Source organism: Leopardus geoffroyi, chromosome A2, assembly GCF_018350155.1.
Source record: "Leopardus geoffroyi isolate Oge1 chromosome A2, O.geoffroyi_Oge1_pat1.0, whole genome shotgun sequence".
Classification (NCBI taxonomy): Eukaryota; Metazoa; Chordata; class Mammalia; order Carnivora; family Felidae; genus Leopardus; species Leopardus geoffroyi.
Window position 1 is genome coordinate 14569319 of NC_059331.1, and position 17209 is coordinate 14586527.

At 54.7% G+C, this 17209-nt stretch overlaps 2 protein-coding genes across 3 annotated transcripts; both read left to right on the plus strand.

Moving 5' to 3' along the window:
- The first annotated feature begins 373 nt into the window (after nt 1-373).
- On the plus strand, nt 374-9059 carry NDUFA13 (NADH:ubiquinone oxidoreductase subunit A13). Its single transcript, XM_045492561.1, has 5 exons — nt 374-508; nt 6875-6953; nt 8159-8230; nt 8573-8642; nt 8866-9059. The coding sequence occupies exons 1-5, from the start codon at nt 415-417 to the stop codon at nt 8983-8985; spliced, it is 435 nt and encodes a 144-aa protein (XP_045348517.1). The 5' UTR covers nt 374-414; the 3' UTR covers nt 8986-9059.
- A 542-nt stretch (nt 9060-9601) lies between these two features.
- Nucleotides 9602-17209, plus strand: YJEFN3 (YjeF N-terminal domain containing 3). 2 transcript variants are annotated; one of them, XM_045492559.1, is made up of 6 exons: nt 9602-9750; nt 12975-13083; nt 14928-15038; nt 15261-15374; nt 15455-15583; nt 16943-17209. In XM_045492559.1, the coding sequence occupies exons 1-6, from the start codon at nt 9692-9694 to the stop codon at nt 17189-17191; spliced, it is 771 nt and encodes a 256-aa protein (XP_045348515.1). In that variant the 5' UTR covers nt 9602-9691; the 3' UTR covers nt 17192-17209. The 2 variants fall into 2 exon arrangements, with proteins under 2 accessions (XP_045348515.1, XP_045348516.1); XM_045492560.1 differs by having other exon boundaries at nt 9607-9750; nt 15455-15605.

Consider the following 17209-nt stretch of genomic DNA (forward strand, 5'->3'; position numbering starts at 1 on the left):
GCCATGTGAAGCTCTGGGCTGCCCGCAGTGCCCCGCGACGGGGAGAAAACGAGAGGGGGCTTAATTCGGTGACCTGGCTCTGAATGGTCTGAGCATCGCACCAGAGGGAAGGTGTAGGGGAGGGAGGTCCTTTAGGGCAAGGGCCCAGGCGACCGGACGAGCTCCAGGCGTCTACACTGACTGGGCTTAGCTCCGTCTGAGAGAAGAAAGAGTCCTCGGCTGCAGCCTGGTTGCCCAGACGATCCCTGAACCCAGTCCCGGAGCTCTACTTCGCTGTAGGACCGCTACCCTAGCGTACTACGTGCCCCAGTTAGTCCTGCCTAAGACAGGCGCGGTACGTTCCGCCACACTCATCATGGCGGCGACCGCCGGACGTAACTTCCGCCCGCGGTCGGAAGCACGGGTCCTGAGAACATGGCAGCGTCGAAGGTGAAGCAGGACATGCCCCCGCCGGGGGGCTATGGCCCCATCGACTACAAGCGGAACCTTCCACGTCGGGGACTGTCGGGTCAGTGTCGCACTGCGCCGGGGTGTCAGGGTTGGGACTTGAGGGCGCCGCGAAGGGAGGTGGAACCCGAGGATCCCCTATCGCTTCTGTAGTAAGAGGCTGCTACTTGCACTCAGGGCCATCCAGAGAAAAACTGGTGCGGAAACGGGAACATTGAGGGAATTTAGAAGATGTTCCTCTCTGGTAGTCCCTACCTGTGGATGTCCCAGGAATATGTATTCTTAAATTTTTCAGATGTTTTAATAACATTTTAAAATTGTGTTATTGGGTTCAACACAGAAAAATGTAAAAAAAAAAAAAAAAAGTAGAAGGGTCACATGCTTTGCACCCAGGGTTAACAGAGAAATACAAACTTTTAAACAAGGGTAAATACATTTCCCATAACTCGAGGAACTTTACATTTAATGTTACGCAAATATGCCTCAATTAAAAAAAAAATATATGGGCATGGTTTAAAAAAAAAAAAAAAGGTAATTCAGCCAGTGGGAAAGTTAGTATCAGGTGAAAACTCAAGCTCTTCCCAAGCTCTTGGCTTTTTTGTGTCCCGGAATAGAGGTTGGCAAACTTTTTCTATATAGGCCCAATAAATATTTTATGCTTTGTGGGTGCCTGGGTGGCTCAGTCGGTAAGTGTCCGACTTTGACTCAGGTCACGATCTTGAAATTTGCGAGTTTGAGCTTCCTATCCGGCTCTGTGCTGAGAGCTCAGAGCCTGGAGCCTGCTTTGGATTGTGTGTCTCCCTTTCTCTCAGACCCTAAGCCCTTCCCCTGCTCATGCTCTGTCTCTCAAAAATAAATAAACATTGGGGTGCCTGGGTGGCTCAGTGGGTTAAGCAACTGGCTTTGGCTCAGGTCACGATCTCACGGTTCCTGAGTTCGAGCCCAGCGTTGGTCCCTGTGCTGACAGCTCAGAGGCTGGAGCCTGCTTCGGATTCTGTGTCTCCTCCTCTCTCTCTGCTCCTCTCCTGCTCACATTCTGTCTCTCTCTCTCTCTCTCTCTCTCTCTCTCTCTCTCAAATAAATAAATAAACAAATGTTAAAAAATTAAAAAAAAATTTTTTTTAATGTTTATTTATTATTGAGAGAGAGAGAGAGAGAGAGAGAGCGCACACGAGCGGGGGAGGGGGAGAGAGAGAGAGGGAGACACAGAATCTGAAGCAGGCTCCAGGCTCCCAGCTGTCAGAACAGAGCCCAACGTGGGGCTCGAACCCACAATTTGTGAGATCATGACCTGAGCTGAAGTCAGACGCTTAACCAACTGAGCCACCCAGGAGCCCCTAAAAATTTTAAAAAATAAAAAAGATGTGATTCAGTTAACTTGCTAGTAAATTGATCCTTTAAAAAAATAAATAAACATTAACAATTTTTAAAAAATTATGCTTTGCTAGCCAGATGCTCTCTATCCACTGCCGCTGCTTTTTTTTTTTTTTAAACAACTGTTTACAAACCTAAAAGTGTTCTTAGCCCGAGGGTCATTAAAAAAACAGGTTACAGGCTAGATTGGCATCACATTGGCACTTGACTCATCGTAGAATAGATTGAACAAATACAATGTGATGTGAATGTCTTCATTTCTTTTCTCAAAGTATAACTTAACACCCAGGCCAGTGTATCCCTCAGGTGTGTGGCATGAAGTCTGTTTATGCATGTGCACCTGTGTGACCTGTACCCAGACCAGGCTGCAGAAGGGTCCCAGCCCTTGGTTCTCCCTGGACTCCTAGTCAGCATCTCTCTCTCTTTCTCTCTTTTTCTGTCTTTTAAAGTTTATTTATTTATTGGGGGGGGGGGAACAGAGCCCGATGAGGGGCTTGAACCCACAAACCGTGAGATTATGACCTGAGCTGAAATCAAGACCCCAATGCTCAACCAACTGAGCCACCCAGGTGCCCCTCTTTTTTATTTTTAAGTCACAAATGTGCCCTTCATTCCAGTCCTCTTCCAGTTCATGACACAGTAGTGCTTCTATACCATTATCTAGGGTTAGGCCTCCTAGTTGCACCCCTTCACACCAACTCGCATTGTACTACATACAAACCCATCCCAGTCTTTCCTGGCTGCAGAGGGGTGAGGAAGAGACCCCTTCTGGCGGCGTGGTCTTTGTGTATGTACGTGCTTTCAGTAATTGCTTGTTGAATGCGCACGTGGCACTGAGCCCTGTCTGGAGGAGCTCACAGCCTAGCAGAGGAGATTAAAATAATCACACCGGAACTTCTCATTTTGGTGAGGCCCCAGATAACCAAGGCCTGCTTTACCCAGGGTGGGCTGGAAGGACCTCTCTGAACAATCCCCAAGGTGGAGGGAACAGCAAGTGCAAAGGCCCTGCCATCCATCCTGCGCCCCACCCTAATCATCTTTCCTGTGCCCCTCCTCCAGCCTTGCTTTTGAGCCTTGTTCTCATTAGCCCTACCCTCCCTTGCTCCCGTAAGGCACCCAAGCCTGGCACCCACTCCCCTTCTGTCTGCCTACATCACTCTCCACTAGTGTCCTAGAACATGCCAAGCTGGCTCAGACCTTCTTTAATTTATGCTGTTCCCAAAGTGACTGCTACCTCCATCTTTTCCATTCAGCTCTCTTCTCTCCGCTCCTTCCTGTGCCCAATAGGTGGGCCTTTTTTTTTTTTCCTTTGTGTCTTTAACATTTTTATTGAAATTCACAAACCAGACCATTCACCTATTTCATGTGTACAAATGGTTGATTTTAGTCTATTCAGAGTTGCGTAACCATCCCCCGGATCTAAGTTTATAACACTTGCATTACTCCAAAAGGAAACCCCATGAACAGTCACTCCCCATCCTCCCTCCCCCAGCTGCTGGCAACCACCAGTCTGCTTTCTGTCTGGTATGGATTTGCCTGTTCTAGATATTTCATATAAATGGGTCCTACTCTATGTGGCCTTTAGTGTCTGGGTGCTTTCACTCAGCAGGATGTTTTTATTTTTGGTTTTTATTTTTTAATGTTTTTATTTTGAAAGAGAGAATATGTGAGTGGGGTGGGGGGGTGGGGTGGGGGCGGGCAGTGAGAGATGGGGAGAGAGAGAGAGCCCCAAGTCAGGCTCTGTGCTGAGAGAGCGTGACCTGAGCTGAAGTCAAGAGTCAGATGCTTAACCGACTGAGCCTCCCAGGCGCGCATAATGTTTTTAATGTGAATATTGTAGCGTGTGGCAGTTTCTTTCTTTCTTTTTTTTTTTTTTTTTTTTTATGGTTAAATAATATTCTTGTGTGAATGGACCACAGTTTGTGTATCCATTTACCACTTGATGGACATTTGAGTTGTTGCCACATTTTGGCTGCTGTGAGCATTCCTGTGCAAGCTTCTGTGTGGATAGGTTTCATTTTTCTTAAGTGAAATTTCACCTAGGAGTGGCCTAGCTGGGTCAGATGGTAACTCCACATTTAACATTTTGAAGAACTGCCACACTGTTTTCCAAAATTAGCTGTTCTGTTTTACGTTTCTACCTGCAGTGTATTGAGTTCCAGTTTTTCCATATTTGGATAACACTGATTATTTTCCTTTTTTTTTTTTTTTTCTTTTTTCTTTTTAAAATTCTAGCCATTCTGGTGGGTGTGAGGTGGCATCTCACTTTGGTTTTGATTTGCATTTCCCTGGTGACTAATTATGTGGGGCATCTTTTCATGTGTTTATTGGCCATTTGTATAACTTCCAGGAGAAACGTCTTCAAGTCCTTTGTACTTTTTTTTTTTTCCCTTGGAGAGAGAGAGAGAGAGAGAGCTGGAGAGGGGGCAGAAGGAGAGAGAGAGACAGAATCTCAAACAGGCTCCCCACTGTTAGTGCAGAGCCCGATGAGGGGCTTGAACCTATGAGCCATGAGATCATGACCTAAGCTAAAATCAAGAGTCAGATGATCAACCGACTGAGCTACCCAGGTGCCCCTGTACATTTTTTTGATTGGGTTCATCTTATTACTGAGTTTGCAGAGTTCTTTATACATTTTGGATATCATTCCCTTATCAGATACAGGATTTTCAAGGACTTTCTTCCATTCAGCTTGTTGACAGTATCGTTTGTGGCACAGAAGTTTTTCATCTCCATGAAGTCTAGATCATCTTTTTTTTTTTTTTTTTCTTTTTGCCACTTGTGCTTCTGGTGCCAAAGCTAAGAAGCCATTATCTCATCCAAGGTCTCAGAGACTGACTCATCTGTTTTCTAAGAGTTTTATAGTTTTAGCTCTCAAATTAAGGTCTTTGATCCATTTTGAGTTAATTTTTGTGCATGGGGGAAGGAAAAAGTACACTTTATTCTTTTGTGTGTGGTTGTCCACTTATCCAATTTGCTGAAAGACTATTCTTTCCCCGTTGAATTGTCTTGGCACCCTTGTCCAAAATCAATTGACCGTGAATGTGAGGGTTTATTTCTGGACTCCCAGTCAGCTCTGTTCCATCGATGTACATGTCTACCCTGGTGCCGTGCCACGCTATTTTATCTTGTACACACAGCTGGGTGTTAAGTTTTGAAACTGTAAAGTGCAAGTCCTCCCCCTTTGTTCTGTTTCAGAATTGTTTGGTTAATCTGATCCCACGAATTTCACAATCCGCTCTTCAGTTCCTGTGGGGCTGGTAAAGGGGGAAGGTTGGGATTCCGAAGGTTGGGTACCGCGCTGAATCGGTACCTTAGTTTGGGGAGGGCTGCCGTCTGAACAGTGTTAAGTTCCAGTACGTGAACACAGGATGTTTATTTATTCAGGTCTTCTTTACTCATGGCCTGCACCCCCTTCTGGGCATGCCCTTCGTCAGCCTCCACCACCAGACGGGCAAGCTCCTGAGGCACAGACCCATACCGAGGGATTGGGGTCTCGGCCTTGCCACTGTCAGCAAGAAAGGGCCGCACCATTGTAAAGGCCCCCTTATTGGAATTTATTTTACTCAGGGGCCCACGCGGGTGCTTGGTGTGAAGGCAAGAGGTTTCCGTGAGGACAGCCCAGGCTTATCCCCTGGGTTGAAAGAAGAGGCCCCTGGGCTCCTCTGCAGCTACTGAAAAGAAAGAGGCAGCTCTTCTAAAACGCTCCTGCCCAGCACAGGTGGTCAGCCATGTGTAAGAGCCACAGGTGCACTGGAAGCTGGTCCCAGGCACTCGGGCCTCGAGAAAGGTTCTGCCTCTGTGCACAGGAACCAGGGTGCCCTCGTTGTCCCACCTTCAGTAACATGGAAGTATCTTACTCAGCTCATATTTTTAACAGGTTTGACTGAGGGGCTAAAAAATCTAACCAGTTCCTCATGCACCTCTGGGTCCAGCAGAGGTGCCAGAAAAGCCCTGTGCTGGAGCTGAGCTGAAGAAGAAGGACGAAGACCAGGACAACAGAGGCCCCTTGCAGACACGGAGCAGGGCCGCGACTCCCAGAGTCCCCACTGTGCACCCCCACAGGTTCTAGGGAGTGGCCTCACCCACTATTTGCTGGTCATTTAGTGGCTGTTAACTGGAACTTGACCTGCCTGAGCTTGTCAGTTCTTCCCAGCAGCCACGAGGCCCATCCAGGGAAGAGATCACAACTCAGAAGATGAGAGGGTATGGGGTGAGCCAGTCCCAGCCAGGCCCCAGGCAGCTTGGGCCTCCCTGAAGACCCCAGCAGGCCCACAGCCTGTGTCAGTCAGAATTATAGCGCAGGTGCCTGCTGGTGTCAGTAAATATTCATGGCAGCCTCTGTCCCCTGGTGTCCAGGCAGGGGGCTTGGCCCTGCTGGGCCAGGAAGCAGCAGCTCCCCCGGGAGCCTGGGGGGGGGGGGGCTGGGCTGCCCCTGCAGGGCACTGCTTGCCTCTGGCAGCCCCTCCCAGCTCCTTGTGGGCAGCACTCAGAGAAGTGGCCCAGGCAGCCGGAGCCACCATGGAGCTGGGCCCAGCTGTAGATACTACCCTTCCCCGTGGAAGCACCTGCTGACTGGGAACCAAACAACAAGATTGTGGGGCTGGGGCCACCCGATCATACACAGCAAGGCCTTCGGGCCCTCCTGCAAGCCCTGCTCAGCCTGTACCTTCCAGAAACGGGGATGGGGGGATGAGGGGCGGAGGTGTGTCAGCCGCAGCTGCCGCACTTGTCAGAGGAAAGCCGAGGCAGCCTGGTGTCCCTGCCTGCAAGGCAGGTGCACGGAATCGAGAGTCGTCTGCAGTTGGGAAGGACGGGTCCAGGGAAGAGGGCTGGTGGACATTCCACAGAGACAAAAAAAGAATCTGAAGAAATACGCACTAGAGATGGTACTGGCCATCTCTAGGAGGGGGTCACTAAGACTTTCACCTTCTCTCGCGTCCATATTTCCAGTGTCCGTGCACAGCAAGCAGATTGTGCTTCATGAGAAGGAACTACAAGGGGTGGCCTTTCCCGAGGGTAGGCGCTGAGCTGGTGCCCCCTTTCCCCACAGGCTACAGCATGTTTGCTGTGGGCATCGGGACCTTGCTGTTTGGGTACTGGAGCATGATGAAGTGGAACCGAGAGCGCAGGTAGGCCCCAGGCTGGGGACCGTGGGGTGCACCTGTGGTCTTGGTGTCCCTCGGGGCCCTTCCTCAGCCCCTCAAGGCTCAGGAAGTATGGGCCTTCCAGAAAGAAATGGCAAGAAAGGAGCTCTTCACCAGGTGTCTCTTGGCCTCCGCTGCTAGGGACTTGAGGGTTGGGATCAGGACAACCCATCAGGTGGAGGTGGAGGGCAGGCTCAGGGCCTGCTCGTTTACTGGTTTTTTTGTCAGTATTAACCAGGCAAAGAGGACAATAAGGGCTTAGAAACAGGCCATGCAACACAATGACCCTGCCAGCCACATGGGGCCTGAGGGACCGAGGCAGATAGTGGCCTCCATTCAGACTCTCGCTGCCTCTAAGCTGTCAGGATGCCCTGCCAGGTGACCCCTTCTGATTGGCCCCTTACTGGCTGGGCCCCTTTGCCCTGCCACACCCTGTGATATGTGTCCTTAGCACCCCCCAAGGGTGGTGGTGGAGAAGGCCAGCCTGTGTCAGGTACTCAACATTGTTGAGTGAGCTCAAACTGGGTCCAGCTGCCCCATATGCACCACCCACAGGAGTATGGACACGGTGACAATAGTGTGGGGCTGTGGTGGGGCCAGCAGCCTGGGGTGGGGATGCTCCTCTGGGTTTGGGAAGATGGGAGGAGGTGTGAGGGCTGGAGTGGGGGCTGAACTTCATCCAGACCCTTCCCTGTGAGGCTGTGAGATTTCTGGCGATGAGGGGACAGGGCCAGGGGCCACATCACTGGGTGCCGTGCCCTCAGTATAGATGGGGCTGGTGGCTTGGAACACACAGAACTGCCTGCCCTGGGCTCACACCCCAGGGTTATTTTGACAGGAAGAGGATATGGTTTTGTAGGGCCCAGAGCCCTGTGATGAAGGTCCCATCCCCTGTCCCCAGTTCACCACAATCATCAGGCCAGGGCTATTTTTAGGATTAAAAACTAAGGTTTTTAACTGAAAAGAAAGTGCGAAGCCATCAGTCTTGTAGACCAGTGCCTGTGCCAGCCCACGTGCCCACACCCCGCCTTCTCATCTTCTTGTGGGTAGAGCTTACTCCCCAAGCCTGCCCCACTCACTCGCCTCTCTGCCAGCTCCCCTCCCCACGCATCAGCCTGAGCCTGAGGCCACATCATCTACCCCGAACTCCAGCTTCATCTGATCTGACTGTTGGTTTTTGGGTTTCACAGGCGCCTGCAGATTGAGGACTTCGAGGCCCGCATTGCGTTGATGCCACTGTTGCAGGCAGAGAAGGATCGGAGGTGGGGCTGCAGGGACCAGGGTTGGAAGGTCACAGGCCTGAGTGTCCCAGCCTGCAGTGCAGGACATGACAAAAATGCATTTGGGGGCTGACAGCTGTGTCCTGGCATGTGGGGGAGACCCAAGGGCTAGAATAGGAAGGCTCCCTGGAGGAGGGGACATTGAGGCTGCAGCAGGAGGACAGTAAATGTTTGTAGGGGAAGGAAAGGACAAGAAGGGTTGGCACATGCAGGGTTGGGAGTGGCAGGAGGTGATAGGGGTGGAACAGGGAAGGATCTGGCACGTCTTTTCGGGAGTCTCTCGGTGCTCAGGCCTGTCCCCTACCACCCATTCCATCCCCACAGGGTTCTGCAGATGCTTCGGGAGAACCTGGAGGAGGAGGCCATCATCATGAAGGACGTGCCTGACTGGAAGGTGGGCCCTGGGTAGGGAGGGTGGGGGTCCAGGCCCCCTGCAGGAACACAGCCTCCCAGGAAAAACCTGGAGCCGAGAGGGGTAGTGGGTGCCAGGCGTGAGGAGGGGAAGGCAGCAGCTTTTGGTGTCGGCACGGTAGTCACCAGGCCTAGTGGGGTCCCAATAGGCAGTGTGGGCCTGAAGGGGTAGCTGCACCCCCACCCATACCCCACTGTTCCCACAGGTGGGTGAGTCTGTGTTCCACACAACGCGCTGGGTGAACCCCATAATGGGCGAGCTCTACGGGCTGCGCACGAACGAGGAGATTCTCAACGCCGCCTACGGCTTTACGTGGTACACATAGGGGCCTGCACCCCTCTGACTACTGGACCCCTGCACCCTCCCCACTGGAAAGAATAAATGCTCTGGAGACCTGTTTGCCTGTGTCCCAGCGACTGAAGGAAGGCTCGTGGGACACCATGGGGTTACACACGGCCTGGGGATATAGGGTCTAGACCTGGGGTCTCTGCAGAAGATGCCAGGTAGGGTGGTTTCAAAACTCACCCAGAGACTGCCCCTGGATCCATCAGCCTTGGCTCAAGAATATGCCTGGATTTTCCTACCTCTATTGAAGTCCTCGTTGTCAGCAGCCCACCCTTCCAGGCCGGGGCTCCCCATCCTGCACCCTGGGCGCATCAGTAAATGGGGGATCTGAAGAGTGGAGCATGGGGTGGAGGGGTGTCAGAGGTAGGTCCCCTTGCCCCCAGGCCAAGACCCCATTACAGGGGTAGCAGGTCCGTCGCTACCCGTCCGTGCCTTGCCCTGCTAATACCCACGTCTCTACTCTGCTCCATCCCCGGGGCAGCTCCGCTCCTGGCACGAAAGGGTTAAATCTGCCTGCACCCGCCAGCCAATCCCTGCGCGCAGCGCCTTCGCGGTATCACCTGATTGGCGGATACACAGGGTGGGCGGGAAGGGAGGAGGACCGAGGACGCCCCCATCCGCCCTGGGATGCTCTTAAAAGGCTGTGGCGGTGGCAGCCAGGCTGCGCGTCCCGGCTTACCTTGGCCATGAGCAGCGCAGCCCGCCCGGACCCAGTGGAGGCGCCCGAGGAGCGGCGTTTCCTCAGGTCAGCCAGGGATGGGGACGTCAAAGACCGTGGCAAGGATGCGGCCCCGAGGCAAGGGCATGGCTGGGAGGGGGGCATCATGGGCAGGATAGATCAGAGGAAGGGCATGGCCGGTATGGGGCCTGGGGGGATCCAAGGCCCACCTCGCATTTCGCCGGAAAGACGAAACCTGAAGCCTGCTGCTGCCAACGTCTCCTAGCCAAGTTGCCAGGGAAACTGCATCCTCCTCAGCCCGCCCTTCTGAATTATTCAGAACACCACTAGTAGCTCTCCCATCACCCTACAACCCAACCAAGGCCCACCTCCCCTTTCCATCTCACCCAGGGACCCTGGCGCTCCCACCCTCATCTCCCCGTCTTCCCTGGGAAGAGCTGAGCTGTTAGCTCCTCACTCACACCCCTCTTGGTGGTCCACCTGCGACTATCTTCTTGTCCAGAGAAGGAAACTGAGGGCTGGGGAAGGAAGCCACTGCCTGAGCCAGGGCTAGGGGGATTTTTGAACACATGGACCACTTGCCAGGAGTTTGATTGGATTTGGGGTCTGAAACAGGCAGCTGTGGCTGTGTCTCCCATCTCGTCCTGAGTCCTCATCTTATGTCCTCCTTTTAAGTCCTTGTGCCCTGGGACTCCAAGCAGCGCTGTGGACCTCAGTGGAAACCAGATTTGGCTGACAAATCTGTCCTCTGCCCACTGTCCATTCAGGCCCTCAGGGCAGATACTGTCCAGTGACTGATTGATGTCCAGATTGAGCCTGTAGACCCAGCACATCCTAGGCAGAAGGAAGCTGGATCTGTGATTTCATCTGGCATGGGGGGGGGGGGGAGGGTGGAATTGTGTGGGGTCTCAGATGCCAGCTGAGGGGTGATGGGGCGCCGTGGGGTGGGTAGGAGTGGAACATGGCAAGTGGAGAGGAAACAATGAGGTAAGAGACATAATGGGCGTGTAGGTGTGGTGAGGAATTTGAATATTCTCTGAATATTGGGGAGCCATAAGTAGGTTTGAGACAAGTGGTGATGTCATCTGGCATTCAAGTTTCAGAGCCCCGTGGCTCTTGTGTTGAGTTTGGGGGCCATGAAACTGCTGTAGGCAGCCAGATGGGCAAAGATGGTGGGCTGGTGGGCAGAGGCCTGAAGGTGGAGAAGCAGAGGGAGCCAAGAGAGCAGGGAGGGTCTGGCACGGGTGCCCTGGCCTTGGCTTCACCTTCGTAAGGGCCTGCTCCGGGAAGTATTTTGGGAGTGTCAGGCCCAGTTCCTTTGAAAGCAGGCCACTTCAGCCTTCCTGCTTGTGGGGGAATCCTGGTCCTCACAGCTCCTCTCATCTGGGAGCTGATGTTGGGAGCAGCAAGAGGCACCCTCATAGCTGAGCCTCCTGCCCTGCCCAGTCCCACATGGCTCTGCCCTGTTTCCCTCCCCCACCAGCCCTAATTCCCACTCATACCCGGCCCAGAGCTGCCACTGTCGCCACTCCCAGGCTCCTAGCCCATGGAGTCCCCATTATCACTCTAATGACCAGTTAGGCAGGGAGATAATGTTCCAAGCGGTGGCCTGAGGCCAAAACTTTGGGGCAGAGGAAGAAAAGGAGGAATGGGTGGTCCTCCCACACTCCTCTCTGCCCTCCTGTGGGGGCAACAGCCAGACCCGTCACAAGTTGAAGGTGGAGGAATGAACCACATTCCCAAACACCTTCTCCCATGTTCCTTCCTGGGACCTAGGTGGCCTGCCCAGAGGGGTGCTCCTCATTTGTCCCACCGTGAGCTCCTTTTCCTCAACTGGTCTTTCAACCTTATTTGAAGTCAGGTGGGGTTGAATCTGGCTCTGGTTGTTGGGATGATTCAGGGCGTGTAGACTCCCTGCCCTAAGCCTCAATCCATCTCCCCCATCTACGTGGACCCCCGAAGTGCCTTTCTGACCCAGTTTCTGTTTTGCTTGCTCCGCTCTAGCCACACTGGCCTCACTTCCGTCCCTAGAATCTGCCAAGCTCATTCCCACCCTCGCTGTTCTTACCACGTGGATTACCTCCCATAGTGCTCCAGGCCAGCTCCTCCAGAAGTCCTCCCTGATTCCCCATCCCACAGCAGTCCTTACTTATGCCCCTCCTCCTGCCCAGCCTGATCACACTGCAAAAATTGGCCAAAAGATTGTGGTCTCCTCACAGAACTGAAGGAAGGACCCTAAAGATTCATCCTAAGAAACCTCTGCTGTCTGTAGGTCTGCCCCTGCCTCTTTGCTCACACCCTATCCACGGCTCTGGAGACACCAAGGGCAGAAGTCTCGGTTTTTCCCCCTTGTTTCCTGGGTGACCCTGGGCAAGTCACTTGGCTTCTCAGAGTGCTTGAATGTTCTGATTCTTCTGGGCCTGGTCCTACTACCACTACTGTGCTCTCTAGGGTCTGCTGAGGTGGGGGTAGGTGCTCTTTGGAAGGTCCCTAAGCCAGGGCCAGCTTGGTCCCTGCTCTTAATAGGGCCCAACGCTTAGTTTCATGCTGTTGTCATTATCTGAAAATTCTTAAATCTTAAATAGCGGGCCCCATGTTTGCATTTTGAAATGGACCTTGAAAATTATCTAGTCGATCCTTCCTGTCTTTACTTTTGCAAAAGAGGAAGCAAAACTCAGATGTGACAGAGCCCAGTCACTCGGTGAGTTGATGGCAGACCTTCACCCCAGATGGGTAAGCCCCAATTCTCTGGCCACAATTATTGCAGGGTCACCAATAAGGCCCCATAGCCGTGGGCTCCCCATCCACCTCCCTAAGTGAACCCCTCTGCAGCCTTCAAAATCTGCCTCCCTCAGGCACCACCCCCCTCCCCAGGCCAGTCTGCCCCCTCAGGTGTTCTGGAGCTTGCTCAGCGGTTTCCACTGCATGCAACTGGCCCCTCGCCCCCATCAAAGTCTCTCACGCTCCATTCCTCCTTCTGGGTTCTTTCCGCGGTGGGGGCGGGCGCATCTGGGCCCGGCTCCAGTCTCCCACGCTTTGGGGCAATAGAACCAACACGCGCCGCCACGCCTCCCTCGACCACCAGAGGGCGCCCGTGCCTTGGACTTCAGCTTAAACCTTCCGCTGTGCCAGTCAACCGCCAGCACGTCTGGTGGGGAAACTGAGGGGGGGGGGGGGGGGGGGAGGCATTAGGGCCTAGCTGGAGAGATTAGTGGAACATTACCGGTTCCATCTGAGCCTCTCTCTCTTTCTGTGTGTCTTTGAGCGTCTCTCCCCACTCTGTCCCCCAGCACTGCAGAGGCGGCAGCCCTGGAGCGGGAGCTGCTGGAAGATTATCGCTTTGGCCGGCAGCAGCTGGTGGAGTTGTGTGGCCATGCTAGTGCTGTGGCTGTGACCAAGGTATCTAACCCCTGATCTTTGACCTTGACCCCAACCAGATGGCCAGCCTACCAGAGTGGAGGAGGCCTAGCTGCATGAGCCCTGTGGTCAGGCTGATCCAGGTCTCAAGAAACCCCTTTTTGTGTGGAGCCACTCCAGCCCATCACTCAGGTGGGGTAACTGAGGCCCAGAGAGGATCATCACTGGTCTAGACCAGGCAGGGACCCAAGACCCCAGGTGTCAGTGAGGGTCAGGGCAGATAGAGAAATCCCCAGAGACTTGGAGGCCGGGGAGCAGAGACTAAAGCTGCTGCAGGATGGTCCTGAGGTCCTTGAGGTACAGATGTGACCACCTGCCTCTGCCATCAATTGGATCTCCGTAAAGGAGACATCGGTTCCTGGAGGCTGAGTACCACCCCCCCTCCCCATGCTGCAGATGAGGAAACTGAGGCCCAGAGGCAGGGGTGGCCTGCATAGTGTAGGTCCTAGGGAGGAGTTAGCAGAGTCCCAGCCTCGAGGTGCCCGCAAGGGATGCGAGAGTGATAAGCAACGAAGATGCCGCTATCCCGTGCTTTTGGTCATGTTGCCAAACCGCGGGCCTGTTTCCCCCTCCAAAGAAAGAGCAATAAACTGACACCAGCTAATAAACACAAATGCCTTAGAGAAGTGCCCGATGGTGTCAGGGCTCCCACACGTAACCCTTCTCTGCCTCCCTGTCTTCCTCTTCTTGTCGCCACTGCAGACTTTTGTTGAACACAATCGCTTTCTTCATGTAGGCTCAGTTGTTTTTTTTTTTTTAACATTTCTATTTCAAATGAAACATCCTGATTGTGAAGGTCCCGAAGGAGAAGGAAATGGTGAAACCCCAAAAGTAAAAGTATACCCAGTGTAGTAAACTCCTGCCTGGCCCTTGCTGACCAGTCGCCGTCCAGTTTTTGCCCCGAAAGCCCCAAGTCTGTCCAGAGGGCCCTCGGTCCCAGTCAAGCTGGAGTCACTGTTGCCTCCCTCAGTCTCCGGTCTCAGGGCTCCGCACCTGGCTTAGTGTGGTCGCAGGTGGCTCAGGACCTCACCGAGACCTTGGGGAGGAGACAAAAAAGGTATACCTGGCTGTCTGTGTGGTTGGAGGTCAGGGTACAGCCAGGCCCCCTGGGGTGCCCTGTCTCCGAGAGGCCCCATGTCAGTGCCACTGTCACTCCCAATTGATAGAGGCCAAGTGAGGCTGGGAGAGGAGAGGGGGCAGAGGCCATGCAGAGAGTCAGGGCAGGGCTGTGACTTGAACACCAGTGCTCTTAACTCCTGTGTTAAAGAGACTGATGCACAGGCCCACAGAGACACAGTCTAGGAGACAGAGATGAAGGCACAGAGAGACAGATGGGGACAGACACAGAGAGATACAGAGAGAAAGATAGATGAAGACAGAGGCAGATGGAGAGAGACAGGGCATCTCAGGTTGGAAAAAATACCCTCCCTCTGTCCGCCCCCCCCCCCCACACCAACTTTGGGGCCTCTGGGAGGGCTGAGGCCTGGAAACGTGGGCGGGGGAGGGGCAGCCACTGCGGTGGAAAAAGGTGGAAGAATGTCTGCAACTCAGGCCGAGAATAAACAAACCACACTCTGGGCGCCGGGTGGTGGCAGAAGGCACGTTTTCCTGCTCCAGCTTGGCAGAGCCTGAAGCAAGGACTCTGCATCTCCAAGGAGGAAACTGAGGCCCCAAGGGGCTACACCCTTGCCCAGAATGTCTTTCCTCCTGTTCTATTGCCTCCAGGCCCATGCCCGTTCCTTCGCTACTCCGAGCCTCAGTTTCCCCACCTGAATAAGGAGGAATTCCAAGCATCATGCCTTTGCCTTTGCTGTGCCCCCTGCCAGGTGTTCCCCTTGCCAACTCTCTCCCGGAAGCAGAGGACAGTGCTGGTCGTGTGTGGCCCGGAGCAGAACGGGGCGGTGGGGCTGGTCTGTGCCCGGCACCTGCGGGTGTTTGTGAGTAGCAAGGACCCCCTTGGCCTCCTAGGGTCACCCCCTCAACCCTGTCCCCGCAGAAATTGCTTCCTCCTCCTTCTGTCCCAGGAGGCACAGAATATGCCCAGTGCTTGCCCCAGGCAGGGTCTCTGGCCTCATATTCAGATCTGGGGGCTAAGTAAGGCCCAGTAGGAAGCCTGGAAGGGCCCTCAGGGCCGACTCCTTTCTGCCCCTCCCCACCAGGAGTATGAACCGACCATCTTCTACCCTACACGCTCACTAGACCTGCTGCACCGGGACCTGACTACCCAGTGCGAGAAAATGGACATCCCCTTCCTGTCCTATTTGCCCACAGAGGTCAGCGCTTGGTGGCAACTGAGGGGGGAAGGGGGAGGCAGTGCCCAAAGGCCACCTTCTAACCATGCCCGCCCTCTCAGGTCCAGCTCATCAACGATGCCTATGGGCTGGTGGTGGATGCCGTGCTGGGCCCTGGTGTGGAGCCGGGAGAGATCGGAGGCCCCTGCACTCGTGCGCTGGCCACACTCAAGCTGCTGTCCATCCCCCTTGTGAGCCTGGACATTCCTTCAGGCATGCCAGGCAGGAGGGGGAGGGGCATGTTGGGGCCTTGGGAGGGGGGCCCTCTGCACCCCAGTTTCTGATGGGCCCAGCCTGTCTGCCTTCTCTGAGCCTCAGTTTCCCCAGCGTGGATGGCTCATGCACTCTGGGTGAGGGTCACGTCCATCCCTAAGATGGGGAAGACAGAGGCTGCTGCCCAGGTGATCCCATGTCCCAACCCCTCCACACCCGGCCCAGCATGCCCGCTGCCCACCCTGGCCCAGTTGCCTGGGCAGACGTGAGCTCACTCGGCAAAGGCCTCGCCCGTCCTGGCCGCCGCCCCACGCCTGTTGGAGCCATTAGGCGACGGGCAGACGGAACAAACAGCTGCTGGCCAGCCGGACCCTCCACAGGGGTGGCCATACTCAGGGGGATGTCCCCCAGCTTTCAAGACCTCAGGGCCACCCCCAGCAGGGTGCCACAGAGCAAGGGGTTAGCTATGAAGAGGGGAGCTGTCTGGTCTGAAGGTAGAGACTAGGATCACAGAAGGAAGGATTAAAGTCAGACAGAGAAGGCTTTTAGTTAGTGGCTCCAGACTCTGGTCAGAAGCAGGGGAGAAGCCAAGGCCCCTAGTCTGAAGGTAGAGGCTCATTTGAGACCTGGCAGAGGCTAGGGCACAGTGAGGGAGGGGGCGGGGTCCTGTCCATTCAAAAGGCAAGATCTAGTGTGAGGGTGAAGACAGAGATGTCAGGTCAGAGGGAGGAGGATGGACGTCGGGGTTGGGTGGGGAGGGGGCCACATCCTGTCAGAGGCAAGGACCAGGAGTAAGGAGACAGGTCTTAGGGGGGGAGGTTTGCCTGAGGATGAAGGCCAGTCTGTCCTGAGTGGAGAGTGGGGATCTGGTCAGAGGAGGAAGGCTGGCTAGGAAGCCTGGGTGGAAAGAGGCTCTAGTCGAAGTGGGGAAGGTCAAGATCGATCGGGAGGGAGGAATTGGGACAGATGCTGGGTCCAAAGGCAGAGGCATGGGTCTGACTGGGAAAGGGCAGCAGGTGGAAACGATGTAGTCTGAAGGCAGAGGCTGAGTCAGATGGAGAAGAAAGGTTGGTTGCATGATGGCAGCAGGGGCAGAAAAGATGAGGGCCGACGCCCCGGTCATAGGACGAGGGAAACATCTCCAAGGAAGGGGAGACACTGGTCTGAGGGCGGAGGCTCAGTACTATGGGGAGGCAGGTCTGACCAAGCCTCACGCGTCAGAGAGCAGAGGCTGAGTCTGATGGGGAAGGGGAAACGGGTGGAGAGGAGGCAAGACTCTCTCGCCTGAAGGCAAGCACCCCTCCCAGCTCCCGATTCCCCCACCCTCCCTCCCTCAGGCTGGGACGCCGAGACCGGCGGCGGCGACGCCGAGGACGGGCTCCGACCGGACGTGCTGGTATCGCTCGCTGCGCCCAAGCGCTGCGCCGGCCGCTTCTCCGGCCGCCACCACTTCGTGGCCGGCAGATTCGTGCCCGACGACGTGCGCCGAAAGTTCGCTCTACGCCTGCCAGGATACACGGGCACCGACTGCGTCGCGGCGCTCTGACCGCCACCCGCGTCCCCGCGGCTTGGACCCCCGCCAATAAACAGACGTCCCCCCACCA

Excerpts from the sequence above, each read along its gene's own strand:
- NDUFA13 (XM_045492561.1), top strand. The coding sequence starts at position 415 with ATGGCAGCGTCGAAGGTGAAGCAGGACATGCCCCCGCCGGGGGGCTAT. Across the intron at positions 509-6,874 it reads TCCACGTCGGGGACTGTCGG|GCTACAGCATGTTTGCTGTG; the intron begins GTCAGTGTCGCA and ends CTTTCCCCACAG. Across the intron at positions 8,643-8,865 it reads AGGACGTGCCTGACTGGAAG|GTGGGTGAGTCTGTGTTCCA; the intron begins GTGGGCCCTGGG and ends CTGTTCCCACAG.
- YJEFN3 (XM_045492559.1), top strand. The coding sequence starts at position 9,692 with ATGAGCAGCGCAGCCCGCCCGGACCCAGTGGAGGCGCCCGAGGAGCGG. Across the intron at positions 13,084-14,927 it reads GTGCTGTGGCTGTGACCAAG|GTGTTCCCCTTGCCAACTCT; the intron begins GTATCTAACCCC and ends GCCCCCTGCCAG. Across the intron at positions 15,375-15,454 it reads TGTCCTATTTGCCCACAGAG|GTCCAGCTCATCAACGATGC; the intron begins GTCAGCGCTTGG and ends CCGCCCTCTCAG.